Source organism: Chaetodon auriga, chromosome 10 (assembly GCF_051107435.1).
Source record: "Chaetodon auriga isolate fChaAug3 chromosome 10, fChaAug3.hap1, whole genome shotgun sequence".
Lineage (NCBI taxonomy): Eukaryota > Metazoa > Chordata > Actinopteri > Chaetodontiformes > Chaetodontidae > Chaetodon > Chaetodon auriga.
The window spans coordinates 3630857-3647022 of record NC_135083.1 but is presented as its reverse complement, the minus strand read 5'-3'; the positions used below and the strand labels follow the sequence as shown (position 1 = coordinate 3647022).

General features: G+C 43.8%; 2 protein-coding genes across 2 annotated transcripts in view; both read left to right on the top strand.

Annotated features, from left to right (window-relative positions):
* Positions 1-202: 202 nt before the first annotated feature.
* On the top strand, positions 203-7753 carry sall4 (spalt-like transcription factor 4). Its single transcript, XM_076741361.1, has 4 exons — positions 203-318; positions 2631-5081; positions 5165-5466; positions 5819-7753. The coding sequence occupies exons 1-4, from the start codon at positions 252-254 to the stop codon at positions 6251-6253; spliced, it is 3255 nt and encodes a 1084-aa protein (XP_076597476.1). The 5' UTR covers positions 203-251; the 3' UTR covers positions 6254-7753.
* A 1857-nt stretch (positions 7754-9610) lies between these two features.
* Positions 9611-16166, top strand: part of atp9a (ATPase phospholipid transporting 9A) — a 30160-nt gene continuing 23604 nt past the window's right edge. Inside the window, exons 1-5 of the mRNA XM_076740488.1 lie at positions 9611-9740; positions 12209-12353; positions 14222-14335; positions 14553-14661; positions 15823-15881. Coding sequence (XP_076596603.1) covers positions 9673-9740; positions 12209-12353; positions 14222-14335; positions 14553-14661; positions 15823-15881 — 495 coding nt within the window. The 5' untranslated portion in view covers positions 9611-9672. The remainder of the gene's footprint in view (positions 9741-12208; positions 12354-14221; positions 14336-14552; positions 14662-15822; positions 15882-16166) is intronic.

Genomic DNA, 16166 nt, shown 5'->3' with positions numbered 1-16166 from the left:
AGGGCTCCTCCCGCCCCCTCCCGCCGCTGCGCTCCGCTCATCAATGGGGAGCGCATTTGAATAATGTGTGAGCACTTGGACTGGAGCCAATCAGCTGTCAGAGGACCGTGATAAATCGCAATGCATTATTGATAATAATAATTACGTTGACATGCGCATTTCTACTTGAGGGGCTAATTTTCCAAGCCGAAGAATTCGGAGGAGAAGGAGAGGGAAATTGTTTGCAACTCTTTGCTCCTGATGGTTGCACCATGTCGAGGCGAAAGCAAGCCAAACCGCAGCACATCGACTCCGACGAGCCCGTTTCGCTGGGAAACGGTAAGTTTACGCACAGGAGAGGAGAGAGGGTTCCCCGGGAAAGTGACCGTGTGGCCCCGCCATGCCGTGCTGCGAGCTGTGGGACATTTTATGTGAAAGTTTTGGGGGCTGCTGCCTTTTACATTGTTCCTCTCGCACTTTGACCTGTTGCTGTCCGTCTGAATTGACCAGCAGTCACGCTTAGTTTTGGGAAGCGACGCGTTCAGAAATGATTTTAAACACAGTACAGGTGTTTAAAAAACGCAACGCTGTCAGCTTTTACTTAAATACCTCACCAGAGGTCAAACGATGAAGCATCTTTTATTTTTTAGCTCTTTTATGTGGTTTTAAAGATTAACAAATGAGTCATTTCACCCTGAATCGTCGATGCCTTTGAGGTTTGTGGGGTCGTGATTTCGTGGGAAGTGAAGCCGGTCGATCCCTTTTTGAACTTTTTGGATTCATTGAATGAAGCGTGTCGTTACCTGTTGCTTGTCTGATGCTTTGTCGACTTGTGTGGGAAGTTGTGACACTGAATCACTGCCTTTCTGCTCGGGATGCAGTTTTTTCCTTCAGATATTTGCGAACAAACTGCTCTCATTTGTCCTGACGCACAACTTTTAATCACTGGCAAATGTTACTGCGGCTTTTCAGAGCCTCTTGACTGAATTTAGATGGCTATTGTCACAGTCGCCATTTTTTTATTGTGTCGTAAATTTAATGACTTTCTGCTTGGAGTATTTCTGTATCTAATGTAGTAATGTGTGTGTTTGATTCCTGATATTTTCTTGCTGGCGTGCGTCAAAATGAGCTTTTGAACAAAGGTCCCCAAAACCTGTATGAAATGTGACTCTGGAGTAAGCTGACCTAAAGGCAATAAATCCCCCAGTTTAATGCATGACTGTTTCCTTTCGTACATATGTGGAGAGGTGGGGGATGGAGCAGTGGCCTTTCTGTGGAGACTGGGTGGGGGTGCGTTTTGGTGGTGCCATATGCAGGCTCCAGCGCTGCCGGAGACCTCACCTTCTAGAGTTGGGTAACTTTGGTAACTTGCTCTGTAGAGCCGCAGCGTATTTGCGGTTTGTATCTGACTTTATAACTCCATAGTTTGCTGAAAGATTTCAGATTTTGTGTTGCCCACAAGCCCCGTGAGCTGAAGGTTTAGTCTGACCTCGTGTCATGTACCCCACGAAAGGTCATGCGCCGTCAAGTGGTAAACCAGCGCGTTGCCTCCTCATTTTTACTTCCTAATCCACAAGTAGTGATTTTTTTCCCCCTTTTTTTCCATTGGAGGATGAGAAAACAGTGCACGGCTGAATATGAAGTTCCACCTTTTGCGCACAGCTCCTGTTGGTGTTGATTGTATGAAGAGCTCCAGGACTGTAGCGCGCACATGTGGGTGGTTTTCTGTTTGCTCATACATCAGTTTGAAACGCAGTTCAACTTTTTTTTTTTTTTTTGTAACACCGCTTCAATGCCTCCTGGTGAGCAATTAACAAGTCCAACAGTTTCCTCGGGCAAATGCAAACAGGTGGTCTACCCCCTTTCTCTGAAGCATTAGCATTTAACAATACACCCAGTTGTGAAATGGCCTCATGGTCAGTAGACAAATTAAAATACACAGAGGAGAAGTTGTCAGGCTCTCACAGGCTGTGAAAATGCTTGAAGGTAATCAGCATTAGATTGGCCCTCTGTCCCCCCCCCCCCCCCCCCCCCCATCCCATGTTTGCATAGTAAACTTTGTTTTATAGAGATTAATTTCTTACTGTGGAAGATAGATTCATCCTTTACTGGATCTTAGTGTGGCCCCACACGTGGCGCCAGTGGAAACAGATCTGATTTTTAGCAAGTGCTTGGTGGCATGTTTCAGAAACAGTAATTTAATGCTCAGGGCTCTTTGTCTTTGTGGACATTGTTCTGGATAGTGTCACAGGTAGATGATTGCCCTCTGCTGGCCCTGCTGACAACAGCCAGTGCAGAGACCTACAGGGAGTGGACAAAATAAGAGGAACGGGACTATCCAATAAACACAGCAAACTGAAGCCTCAAAGATTAAAATAGGCTCAAATCCGCACATAGTCACAGCATTTAATAATAAGCATCACAAAGTGAAAATATTACAGGCTGGTGTGTTGTATCTGTTCTCTCTTAACACATTTTGACTTATCTGGACATGACCTCTAATATTGTTTTCAAAAGTTGCGACTGATTATACTGGACTATATTATGACTATGCTAAATTAATTTTCCCCCCAAATATTACTGTATCCATCAAATGTTGTCTTAACTGTATGACAAGCAGTCATTCAAATCATGTATCCTCTTGTTTTTAGGGATTCTTCAAGATGATGAAGCTGAGGAGACTGGAAACGAAGTGAAGAGGTTCAGAATGGAGGAGACCAGGGTCTGCAACAAGTGCTGTGCCGAGTTCTTTGATGAAGCAGAATTTCTTGAGCATGAGAAAAATTGCACTAAAAGTCAGCAAGTGGTCATCATGAAAGATGGAGATGGCAATGAAGTGCCTGAGGAGTACTCGCAAGGCTCTCCCGATGGCCTAACGAGTGACCATGATGACAGTCGGTCCAGCAGTCATTCCCTGTCAAATATCAATACAGAGAACATGGAGAGAACAGAGGACGAGAATGCAGAGGACTTGGGACAACGGGACCGGGAAGAGGTGGCTGCCAGCCCTGAGATGGCTTTCCATGCATTGTCCAAACTCCAAGATTCAAATGTCACTCTTGAAACCATGGCAGACACTAAGGTGGCTGTCTCCCAACATTCTTCAAATAATAAATCTCCTCCCTCATCACAGGAAGCCATCCAGGCCATCCCGATGATCTTGGAACAGTTAGTGTGCCTCCAGCAACAGCAGCTACAGCAAATCCAGCTCACAGAACAGATTCGAATCCAGGTAGCCATGATGACTCCACAGGGTCTGCAGTCATCAGTAGGGGCAGTAATGGACCCTCTGAAAGCTCTTGGTGCACATCTCTCTCAACAGCTGTCTGCTGCAGCGGCATTGATAGGAAAAAGGACCGGCAGTCAGAGCCTTTCTATGGAGACAATGAAGCAAGGTAAACTACCTCTCCCCACCGGCATCCCTACGTCTCTACCTGCAGGACTGGCTTCAATGACTTCTAAAACAGACATTTTGAAGGGCATTCCAGATCTGGCTAGCCGTTTACCAGCACTATTGCCACAGTCACCAGGTGTAATGGGCTTCTCCAGCACCTTCAGTGGTATCCAAGCAGGGATCGAGTCCTCCAAAAAAGTGAAGACAAAGATGCTGAACCTCACACCAGAGTCAAAGAACGGTGACTCATTGTACAAGCATAAGTGTAAGTACTGCGGAAAGACCTTTGGCAATGACAGTGCTCTCCAGATTCACTTGCGCTCTCACACCGGCGAGAGGCCCTTCAAGTGCAACATTTGTGGAAACCGCTTCACAACCAAAGGAAACCTCAAAGTGCATTTCCAGAGGCATAAAGACAAGTACCCAAACATCAGCATGAACCCGCATCCTGTGCCAGAGCACCTTGACAATATTCCCACCAGCAGTGGCATTCCCTTTGGCATGTCTGTGCCCATGGATGAGTCAAATTTGACTGAAATTAAGCCTATGCTAGGCCATCCTGTTGCTGGGTTCCACCCCTCATCCATGCCAGGCTTGAAAACATTTGAGAGCTTTGCAGAGAACCCATTTTCCCAGAGACCTTCCCCATCAACGAGTGATGGCTCCCCATCTGTTTCCTCTAACTTGTTTGGCCAAGAGACTGGACTGGATCCCAATCAGAAGGACACTAAAGAGCTGCTTGGAGTGCTGCATCATATGAATGGTAGTGCCCTCCCAGGAGAACAGAGCTCTGGGACTGCAAAACTTCAGCAGATGGTGGATGGCCTGGAAAAGAGAACCAATGACCCCAACGAGTGCGTAATCTGCCATAGGGTGCTCAGTTGCCAGAGCTCGCTGAAAATGCATTACCGTACACACACCGGCGAGAGGCCCTATAAGTGCAAAATCTGTGGCCGTGCATTCTCCACCAAAGGTAACCTCAAGGCCCATTATGGCGTGCACAGGGCTAACACTCCTCTTAAAATGCAGCACTCATGCCCCATCTGCCAGAAGAAGTTTACCAACGCTGTGGTTCTGCAGCAGCACATTCGTATGCACATGGGTGGGCAGATCCCCAACACCCCGATGCCAGAAAACCAGTTTGAAGCAGCAGAAGCAATGGAGTCCTCTCTACCAGAGGATACCATGGATACCAATGGTTTTGACGCAAACATGGAGGATCACGAGGCAGAGCTGAACCCCCACAAGCCAAATGATGTCTCAGAGTCCCTCCCATCTGCCTCTGAGGAACAACCACAGCAGCATGTTCCCCCCGCTGTGTTTTCCAGCCTAGATGTTCTGAAGAATCTCACCTCTGCTCTTGCACTGAAACGACAGAGTAGCACCACTTCAGAAAGCGAGGGAACATCCAAAGAATCCCCATCGGCTCCAAGAGAGCAGGAATATCAGAACGGCCGTAGTCCTGCCGTTTCTGACTCTGCCATGTCCTTCCACTCATCTTCCCCAGTAAACAACAACACGAGTAGCTGCAAGTCTCCCGAGTCTGCCATTGACGACTATGCCCGTGGTGTGTCAAAACCGGAGGCTGATGGTGGTGCTCAAAGTGGCACTGAGTCGGGTGGAGCCCTTGACCTCACAGCTTCCAGCAGCTTCACTCCGAAAGCAATTAAAGAGGAACCCGGCGTTCCATTCACAAACGGAGACTATGGTGAGTATTGGTTACGAAAAGCATTTTTAGAGGCTGTCATGTTAGATGCTTTGATGTAATTTTCCACCTCCTTTTGCCAACAGTTCCTAGTAACATGCCTTTCATGAGGATACCATCAAGTCTGGCCAGTCTGGAGATGAAGATTCCTCCAGAGAATCCGTTGGGCCCGCACGGTTTGTTCAGCTCCCACATGCCTCAGGGAACAGCCATGCCCTCCATTTCCGCCGCACCGCGACGATCAACCAAACAGCACGTGTGTAATGTGTGCAGCAAGAACTTCTCATCTGCCAGTGCCTTGCAGATCCACGAGCGCACTCATACAGGAGAGAAGCCCTTTGCCTGCAACATCTGTGGCAGGGCCTTCACCACCAAGGGAAATCTAAAGGTAGGTCGTCTTTGTTTGTCTGACAAAGTGCTGATTAGGCTGTTTTTAGTCGCGCTGCAAAGATTAATCATATTTCAAGCAAAAAATGTCCAACATTTGCTGGTTTCAGCTTCTTAAATCTGAGGATTTGTTGCTTTTCCTTAGGTCTTGGTGTGTTTATTGGACAAAAGAAGCTAATTAAAAACGTCACTTTTTTTGTAGACTTGTAAATTATTGATTTTATTCATCTATAGTGAAAATAATTGTTAGTTGAAGCCCTAATTTTAGATGCCTACTTGCAAATGTGTGTGATGGGATTGTAATCAACTGTCTTGGCTTTTTTTTTTTTTTTTTTTTCGTTTCCTTTTTTTAGGTGCATATCGGCACTCACATGTGGAACAACTCGTCACGGCGTGGCCAGCGTTTGTCTCTGGATAATCCCATGGCGCTGATGGCAATGAGCTCCGAAGCTAAGATGTTACCAGAAATGATGCAGGCCCCCAAAGAACTGGGTGCTCCACAAATAAACTTCGACCCCTCTCTGTGGAACCAGTATGCTGCTGCCTTCAGTGGTGGCCTGACCATGAAGACCAATGAAATATCTGTCATCCAGGGCGGCGGCATCCCGCTGCCCGGGAGCCCTGCCGGTGGGCCCCTGATTGGATCCACTGGAGGCCTCATGAAGATGGATGGATCCCACTCGGGCTTGCCTGCCACCATGGCCGAAATTGAGAAGAACGGCTCCGACAATGTGCCAAAATCACAGTTCCCACATTTCATGGAGGAGGGTAAAATTGCGGTCAATTAGGCTTTTCAGCCATCAATTCATCACATGAAGTCTGTTTTTGAATGTGTCCTTTTCGAATGAGGTACAATCGATATTCAGAAGAAACTTTGTAGAATTCTGCTTAGATTGTTTGAATTTTTCCAGTAACTTCATCGCAGCTCTCTTCCCTCCTGATCTGAATGACTCTCAAGTGTTATTTTTAGTTGAACTTGATATAACTACTGTAGTTGTATTTTATTTTACATAAATATATATGCGGGTATTTTTTTTTTTTTCTCCTGTGCATTCTTTTTTTGTTTTGCTGTCTATCCAGAAGTTTGAATGTATAACTTACTTGAAACTGCTTTACTTCAGATCGTCTCCTAGATACTTTTGAAGGATTTTGACTTTAATAGGAAAAGTTTCAGGGCATGGCACCATGTCTCAGTGTTCAGATATAATGGTGTAGTTAATGGTATGTATCTATGATGACTACTTTCCCTCCTATTGTGTGCCATATGTTTTATGACATTGTACATTTTTGTAGAGGTAAATGTCATTAGCGTGTCTCATTTTGAAGGGGCATTGATCAGATTGGTGGATTATTCCAAAATATCAAGGTGCAACAGTTCAGTCATCTGTTTCGGATAGTGTAGGTTATGGAATAGGCTTTCATCTTTGCTCCATTGGTGCTATGGTACAGTAGTTACTGACTCGAGCCTTTTGCCAAGTGCCTAACTCAAACTGTACATGTTGCTGTTGTCTTTCACTGCACCAGAAGGTTGTTTTGAAGGCTTCGTTAGACTGAGAAGTTAGTGGGTTGTACTGTGTACCATTACACTTAGTTCATATTATCAGTTTCCAAAAGTCCCCCACAAACATATTCCACTTGTAAATCTGCAGAGTCAAGTTTAGTTGGCTGAGGTCTGAAGGCTTTTATATGCTTAACGTTCTCATGCCTGCACTTTATTTCAGGTTGTGGTTACATTTACATTTTATAGTTGCATTTCACTGCTTTTATCGTGATGGCTGAACAGGGAAAGGGCAAATCGACTATTTTGTTAACTTTTCCTTCCTCTCAGATGTGGTTTCAAAAAAACAATTTCGATTAGCTGTCAGACTTTTTTTTTTATCTTATCAGCTTGTAGCATCATTTAATTTATTTATGCTTCACAAAATGCTTGAGTTCGGGGGGGTAAGTTCTACCTCGTTTAGATTTTACTTGTCCTCCACCCCCCCAACTCTCACAGCAATGATCTGTACATTTTCCGATACATTCTCGAGTATGCGATAAGATTTTTCATTCTCAACCTGCTGAGTTGAACAGTAATGAATGTATCACTGGACACTTTACACAACTCAGAATGGTCAGAGTACTTCGTAGGCCCCTGCTGTACATTCCTTATCGATATGCATTTGCCAAGTTGTGCCTTTCTTTAGCAAACAATGTCAAAACTGCTTTCAAGTTGTCTCTACAATTCAAGTAATGTTGAGCCAATTTGGCCTGTTTACAATGTAAATGTTTTTGTTTTTCAAATGTTTCCTTCGCCTAAATGTTTTCTGATTTTGAAAAATAAAATCAGGGTGACTTTTTCAACATTTTTCCTGTCGTCAATTCACCACAGAAGACTGTTGCCAAACTTATTTGAGCTGATACTTGAGTCGACTTTGTACGGGTGGTGGGAAACCCATTCGGCCGCATTGCACTTGCAACTCGCACTGAAATGTACCCCACCCCCGATGCCACCAGCACAGGCAAGTTTGAATGCACATAAAATCCCTAATTTACATCAATTAACCTTCAGATGTCGCAAGTGATTTTTTTTTTTCCTATTCTCATGACCCATCAGCAGCCATTAATCCTTTCCCGTTTTGCATCTGCAACGAAAAACTATTTGCATCCACAACTGAAGGCGCTCTCCAATCATGTGTGTCCACAATCCATTTTAGGTCGACCATACAGTGGCCTTTCCCATCACGAGTTTTACATGATGTAATACTCTGCATAACTGTCATTATAGGGCACTCAAACTAGTATTGGGGATACAGAAACACCTGTACTGTGGTATAACAGCTCAATTGAAAATGCAAAGACTGTATTTAATGTTCAACCTCATCAGCTTCATTGATTTTTGTAAATATCTGCTTATTCTGAATCTGATGCAGCAACACATTTCACAGACTGGGAAAGATGTGGAACGCTCTAAAAACACCTGTTTGGAACATTCCACAGGTAAACAGGTTGATTGGTAACAGGTGATAGTATCATGATTGGGTATGAAAGGGGCATCCTGGAAAGGCTCAGTCGTTCACAAGTGAGGATGGAGCGAGGCTACCGCTTTGTGAACACATGATTGCATGAAGAAGATTACTGCATTGAATACTTCAGTTGTTTTTATGTCAGCTAGATTCTTATGAAATAAAAACAACATTTTCTGCAGAAAACTGAAGCATGGCACAGGATGTAAACACTAAGGGTAAATACAACGCATCGTCATTGTGGTGACTCCAAATCATGATAACAAACACTGCTGTGCCTCTTCTGCATCACTGGCTGAAGTTGAAAGTTTTGGCATGCAGTATACAAACAGTACATTTCTGCTACATTAGTGCACAGTCATTCATCCCTAACCATCCTACAGATCCAACCTGAGCAGGACAAATCAGCCCTAACAGCTGAAAACACCTGCATTTCATCTGTTATAATGCGTCATACTCACAGGTCTGTGTAATGTAAAATCAAAGTGACCAGTAGCTGTAGTGGTTAAATAAATGTTGTGGAAGTACGACGCGCAAATTCCCTCTGAAATGTGATGTAGTAGTAAGTAGCATAAAAGGCATATGTGCTGGTATAGTACAAATACTGTCACGCACACTGTCAAATGTAACTGCAGGCTGTGAGTACTGCATATTTTTTCCTTTGTATGTTAAGTACATGTGAAGAAATTGACAAATAAAAGTGACTTTGAATATAGACATGAATACATACTGAACATAAAAGCCACTTCATGCACATCCGTTCAATATTTCCATACTATTTGTATTGTTTACAACACTTGACACTTGATTATAGACTCTGTATGTTGTTGGTTGTTTCATATATGTTTATATGTGTACTTATTTTTACACCTGGGTTACTTGTATGTATATAATTATTCTATGTTTATTTTGGTGTCCTTGTTTTTTAGCTGCATGTCTATTTCTACTATCCAATAAATTGTAAGTACATTGAGATGAGCCTCCTCAAGACTGATCCTGGTTCTATTTTATTTAGTCCTGGACTAATAGAGGTCTAAAAATCCACATCTTTCGTGATGAAACTGGTCAGATCAGCGCTCTTCGCGTCCCAGCTGACTCCGCTGAACCGTCCTGTCTGACTGACAGCAGCGGAGCCTCCGCCCAGCGCCGCCACAGCCAGGCGGACCGCCGACAGCCTCCACCCGCCGCCGGGAGCCGCAGGAATGACCGACAACATCCCGCTGCAGCCCGTGAGACGGCCGAAAAGACACGACAGTAAACACAGAAATGGGTAAGACCGTTAAACAGTGCGGGAATATCGACAGGGAGCCATTTTTATTGTCTTTTAAACGTGTTTCGCTCGCGAGCTTCTGCCGATGTCACATCAGCCGTTGAAACGTTCACCGGAGCGTCGACGGTGTCTCAATAACTAGCTAAACGGCGGCGGGTTTCAGGGGAAAAGAGCAGCCAGGGGGGAAACGACGGCTAACAGACACGTATTTGTTAATAAAAATGATGCGGCCATTTATTTTAGCCTTTAAAAGCTAGCTAGAGCTACCAGAGGCATCCTTATTCCGGGCTACAGTCGGAACAAGTGCATGACGCCCATGATGTCAATATTTGCTCGGAGCTCAAAGAGCACGAATGTAGGCCCCGACTTTACACAAGTGTATGCTAATTTCTCGTGCTAGCTACGTGAAGCAGGTTTATTTTGACCGGCACGTAACGGGGCAGGCCTGCTGAATGATGAGGAAGAGGCAGTGACAGGGCTGACGTGCAGCCAGCGGTCTGCTGAGGCTGCCGGGCTGATGTCACCGCCTCTGATAACACACTGAACAAAGACTGAGGATCCGCTAATTAGCTGTTCAGAAGGCAGACATGTTGAAGCTAGCTGCTACAAGTTTTCTGCCGTTAGCATTCTGGTTACAGTCACACCTGATCCATCACTGACCTCAGCTCACCTGCCCATCCTCTGACATGGAAGGTGCACACTCACCCAGCTTAAACAAAGGCAGTCCAGTACAAAAGTACAATAAATCCTACCTCCATCAACGTGAAGGTGCTCTGTTTTCAGTTTAAATCAGAGGGCAGGCTGCGTTAGAACACACACATTTCTCTGTATTATGCAGCACAGATCAATAGTACCACCAACTACATCTCATCACAGCGGGATCAGCAGCTCTCAAAGCAGTTTCAGTAAAAACAGCATTACTGTTGCATCAGACCACCGTGGTTTTAGCTAGGTGTTCCTAATAAACTGGCAACTGAGCGTATTACAGAACCTAAAGATTGCAGTCAAGTGTCAAACATTAACTTGTTTTTGCTTCTCCAATGCGAGGATTTGCAGGATTTCAGCAGCTGGTTGGACAAAACAAGACCTTTGAGTATGACAGCAGCTTTCTGGGAAGTTTGAAAGGGCATGTTTTTTAGCTGCAGCAGCTCTCTAAGCGTTTTCTCATTTGGTCCGCAAAGATTTCCCCACCCTTTGGCAGCCACGGTTTTCATCCCAGCAGGCTGAAATTTGGCATGGTGGTCAAGTGTGTGTGTGTGTGTGTGTGTGTATGTGTGTGTGTGTGTTCACACTGGTTGACTCAAAGGGGGCGTGGCAGTGGGAGTGCCTCCCATAAAAAGGTGCATAACTTCCAAACTCAGTGTTGCACAAGGTTTTGTAGGAAGGTTTTGTGTGTGTGTGTGTGTGTGTGTGTGTGTGTGTGTGTGTGTGTGTGTGTGTGTGAATGTGAATGCATGGATGGATGCGTGGATTCATGTATGTGGTTTCAGCTATTGCAAATTTCTGTTTGTTTACCCACTATTTTTTTTATGTTTTATAGAAATTAAACAATATTTAAGTGACATTTTAAATGCTAATCAATTCATTGAGAAACTGTTTGACCTAGTAGTTCATAACAAAAAGGGTCTCGTTCACAGCAGACATTCTGACTCACCGTGGTAGGAAAAGCACAGGTGTTACTAATAGATATTAATAAAGGTTTCATGCTGTCCACCTGTTCCACTAAGCCGTGACAGTATCACAATGAGCCCGCGTGCACAACACCAGGCCCCCGAAACTGAAGCTCTCACATATGAAGGAGGGCAGAAACCTTGTGTTTCATCCACTGCAGGTCTTATCACACAGTTAACTCCAGAAATTAACAGCAGTGGACAAGATGCCATGTCCAGCAGACGACTTCTGGACAGTGAAAACTGTGAGGGTGTATAAAAAACTGAGTCATGTCATAAAACGATCGTTTCCTTAATCTCTGAGTAGAACCCTGTTGTCTGCAGCTAACCCAGGCTTTTTTTATTTGTCACACCTTTTTTTTTTCAGTGTTTTATAACTAACACAGTCATTCAATTATTAATCAGGAAGTCACTGGGCTCTTAGCTGATTGATATGGTATGTTTTCTTTGGGTAGATGGAAGGGAGTGGCCACCCTTTTCCTCATGAGGTTAATGTTTATTCTGTAAGCCATAATCTCTCCGGACTCCATGGTCATGGATCTTTAGTCAAGCCTTGTCTGTTGTGTGGGTTTGTAGCTGCAGTAAGCAACACATTAACTAAGAGATGTGACGGGAAATTCATTAAAAATGGAGCCGTAGTCTTGACAGTGTCACACAGTACAACTGCAGAGTCTTCATTTTGACGTGAAACAGCCGAAGTTGATCAACGAAATCCTAAACACTGACTTGTTTTTTGTTGATGGCTGTTGAACCAAATGGTGAGATTAAACGTGAAATTCCCCGACGTCTTCCCTTCAGGTGCTGCCCGTGGTCGAGATGCTGTGGCTTGGGTGACTTCCGTCCCCGCACCGTGTGGCTCGGCCACCCAGAAAAGAGGGAGCAGAGGTACCCCAGGAATGTCATTAACAACCAGAAGTACAACTTCTTCACCTTCCTGCCTGCGGTTAGTGTCAGTCAAAGGTCACCCCTCCACCCTCCCTCCCTTTTAACCCCCGAACCACCACCCACCTCTCTCAGCCTGGCCCTGATTCGCTGTCACTCGTCTGCCATATTTTCCCTTTAGGACAGTCATAATCTTAGGACTGTGGTCATCTTGGCTGTCGTCTTTCACTCCTCGCTGTTGGGTGCTAACATTGTGGGATGTCAAGACATTGAAGCTCATTGTAATGTTTGACTCATTTTGAATTGCTGTTGATCACATGAGGGCTGCAGTTATTTTCCAGATTAATAATTAAGTCTGTAAATTGTCAGAAAATAAACATTTCCATTTGTACTTTGTGGAGCCCAAGGTGTTATAACAGGTCAAAATCCAAAGATATTCAGTTTACAGCAACATAAAACAGAAAAAGTCAGGTCTGAGAGGCTGGTGCCAGAAAATGTTTGTCATTTTAGCTTCAAAAGGGACTAAAGCAAATTAATAAATTATCCAAATAGTTGTCGATGAACTTTGTGACTCTGTTTGGATCAGATACCTGCCTCAGATATGAATATTATTTGTGTTTTTAGGCTTATATTTCTTTAGTTTAATCTAAGACTGCTGTAGTCTTGTTTCCCAAACTCCTGCCTGTTAGCATACGTATGGATGGTTATATTTTACTAATATGTATTAAACCAGAGGGTGTTTTCTGACAGATGCACAGTTTGCACTCTCATAGGAACGTGCTGGACTGAAATGCTAGTGATGTTGGTTTGTAAATAAAATATTGATCACGCTCCTCAGCTGGCATGCCGACAGTATGAGAAGATCATTAGTCATTCATAAACGGTGGAACATCTCACGTTAAAATGAAGATCATCTGAAGTGTGACAGCGTTTGATCGTTTCGGCCTCATTTGGACAAACGGCTGCATGTTCTCAAAGCGCTTCATGATCACATGGACAGGATTTACTAAGCTGTGTGTCTCCATGTCCATCGCATTCTCCCCCAGCCTGATTTACATATGCATTTGTTTTCCGGACATTCAGTTGTCTTAAGATCTTATGCCTTTTTTTTTTTTGTACATGAAGTCAGACAGTGAAAGCAGCTCAGATTTGTTTGGGAAGCAGAAGACAAGAGCAAAGCCTTTTTTTGCATTGCAAATGATGATGCTTTTTATTGACTTTGGTTCATGTCAAGAAGTTCTTGTCAGTGGAACATACTGTAGTCTTGATGCTTCATGATCTCCACATGGCAGCAGCTTTGGAAATGACGTACAGTAGCCATGTGAAGACACAGCTTTTAACTTGGTAGTAATCTTGCACGCTGGTGGTAATGAAATTGAGCAAAGTTGTTGCATGAGTGTTAATTTGAAGACTGACACAAGTGCAGGAAAAACTACTTTATGTGTTACAGTGTTCAGTGTACAGTGAAAAGAGTCCAAGGCTGAAACTGAGCTACACTGAAAATGCTTTACTGTTTACTGGGCCTGGGTCACATGTCAGCACAAGATCATATGAATGTGTCACAGATTTTGTCATACTGTTTATATTCAGGTATATTTTTGCATCAGTTTGAGTTTTTAATACACAGGATTTCATTTAGGAACTTGCGTTTGATTTTACAGGAAATGTGCAGTTGTCAATTAATTTGCTGTTTATATTCTCAGTAAATTAATAGTTTGGTCTGTTGTGTTGAGAAAAATGCTTTACCTGAAGTCATTTTTCATTTCCACAGACGGCTTTTCATCCACAGGTCAGCAAAGCGATGTCGTAGCCCGGCAGACGGAGGCCGAATACGTTTTCTGTCAACATCAGTCAACAAAAGGCTTGCAGTAAATGTCAGACATGCACAGCAGACGTCTCACTCTGTGCTTCTGTGCGTTATGTTCACAGGTTCTCTTCAATCAGTTCAAGTACTTCTTCAACTTGTACTTTTTGCTCCTGGCCTGCTCTCAGTTTGTCAACGAGCTGCGTTTAGGCGCTCTCTACACCTACTGGGTCCCTTTGGTATGTGGCTCAAAGCTTCCCTCCCTTCGTTCTTAATCATCATAGTCAATCCGTTGCTTTTTTTCACGCTGAATTTGTGCCTGTCAGTATTTTGTGACGTAAATCTTCAGTATTTCCCTCAAACGCAGTTTCCACAGCTTTCACATATGTACAGTCGGTTAGCTGCTCTCTGCTCTGGAGGAAATAACTCGTTTCTCTTTGACATTTCATCCTCCAGGGTCTCGTTTTGATTGTCACCGTCATCAGGGAGGCAGTTGAAGAAATAAGATGCTACATTCGAGACAAAGAAGTGAACTCTCAGATTTACAGCAAGCTTTCAACGAGAGGTACGGATTAGAGACCTGGACGCTGCTTCCTCGTGTTGATATCTGAACCACGTTGCTTATTTCTCAGCATCAGCGTCTATTAACTGTAGGAGGTTGGTCCTGTTAAAGCTTATTGGGGCTAGGGGAAATGGTGGGTAATTCAAAGCAGAGATGTAAAAGTGTACATAAGAGGCCTTGGTATAAAGTGCTACCAGCAATAAAAGGCAGGAGACCTCTTGTGGTTTCCATCACTTTTCCCCTTTGATGTGGCAGCTTGTTTTACCCATAAACACAATGACTGGTTGCCTCCATGATAGCGGCCCCCGTGCATATCTTGTGCTTTATAGAAGCTTTATGATGTCAGAACTTGGTGTGTTGTTTTGGTGAGGAGGAATAAACTGAGTGAAGTTTTTGTGTTTAGTTTTGTCCGTAAAATGTGAAAAAAGTGAAAAATGGCCGGAATAGTTTCCCTCCGCTCATGGAGGATGATTTCAAATTGCTTTTCATTCAGCCAAAAAAGCAAAGCTGTTCAGTTTCCTGTCAAATAAGACAAAGAAAAGCAACATTTCTTTAGATTTGAGAAGCTGGAACAAGATAAATCAATTATCAGAATAAAATCAGCCTGATTTTAACTGATCGACTGATCAGTTAATTGATGTTTCTCAATAAATATGCAAAAGAAACGCTGGCTTATATCAATCAAAGCTTCATCTTTAATATTAGATATATGTAAAATGTTTGAGCTTTAGTGGAGCAGAACGCTCACGTGAAGTCCCTTGAACCCGAACGCATAGCAATATTAATGTGCTTTAATGTCTTACATATGCAAAGCCCTGAGGTCACGGCAGAGGTCAAGGGTCAGTGATCTCTTCCAAACAATTTCGCCCGTTCATTCCAAATGAAATGAGAGAAAAGGCTCAACTCCCCCAGCATTCTTTCAAATCTGTGAGGAAAATTGCTCTCTCAAATTCACTGACTGCTGAGGCGTGCAGGACAGCAGCTCACCCCGAGAAGACGTTCGTGGCTGGAGCCATGTTGGATTCAACACAGGGGAACATTTTGTGGTTTTCTTTGAAGCATCTATTTCATGAAATGCTCAGAAAAGTTCACTCTTCCACTCATCAAATCACATCCAGAGTTCCAAAACACTGTATTGACTTTCCAACCTGTTGTGTGTTTCAGGCACAGTGAAGGTTAAAAGCAGCAGCATTCAAGTTGGAGATCTTATAATCGTGGAAAAGGTTTGTTAAAGATTGTTTAATCCACACCTGCGGATAGTTCTGCTTTTCAGGACTGTCAAGTTACCGTTTATCTGACAGCGAGTAATGAGGGGGCTGTTAATCTGTGCTGCTCTGGTGACTGAGGTGAAAGGAGTTAGTAAAGATTTTGTAATCTTGTGATCAATGCTGAGCCGCAGCCTGTCAGACTCAATGCACACACAGCAGACGTGAACCCAGAACGCCTTTGATTAGATCTTAAACGCAAACTCCATTATGTATTATTTTTACTATTTCCTCATCTTGAAA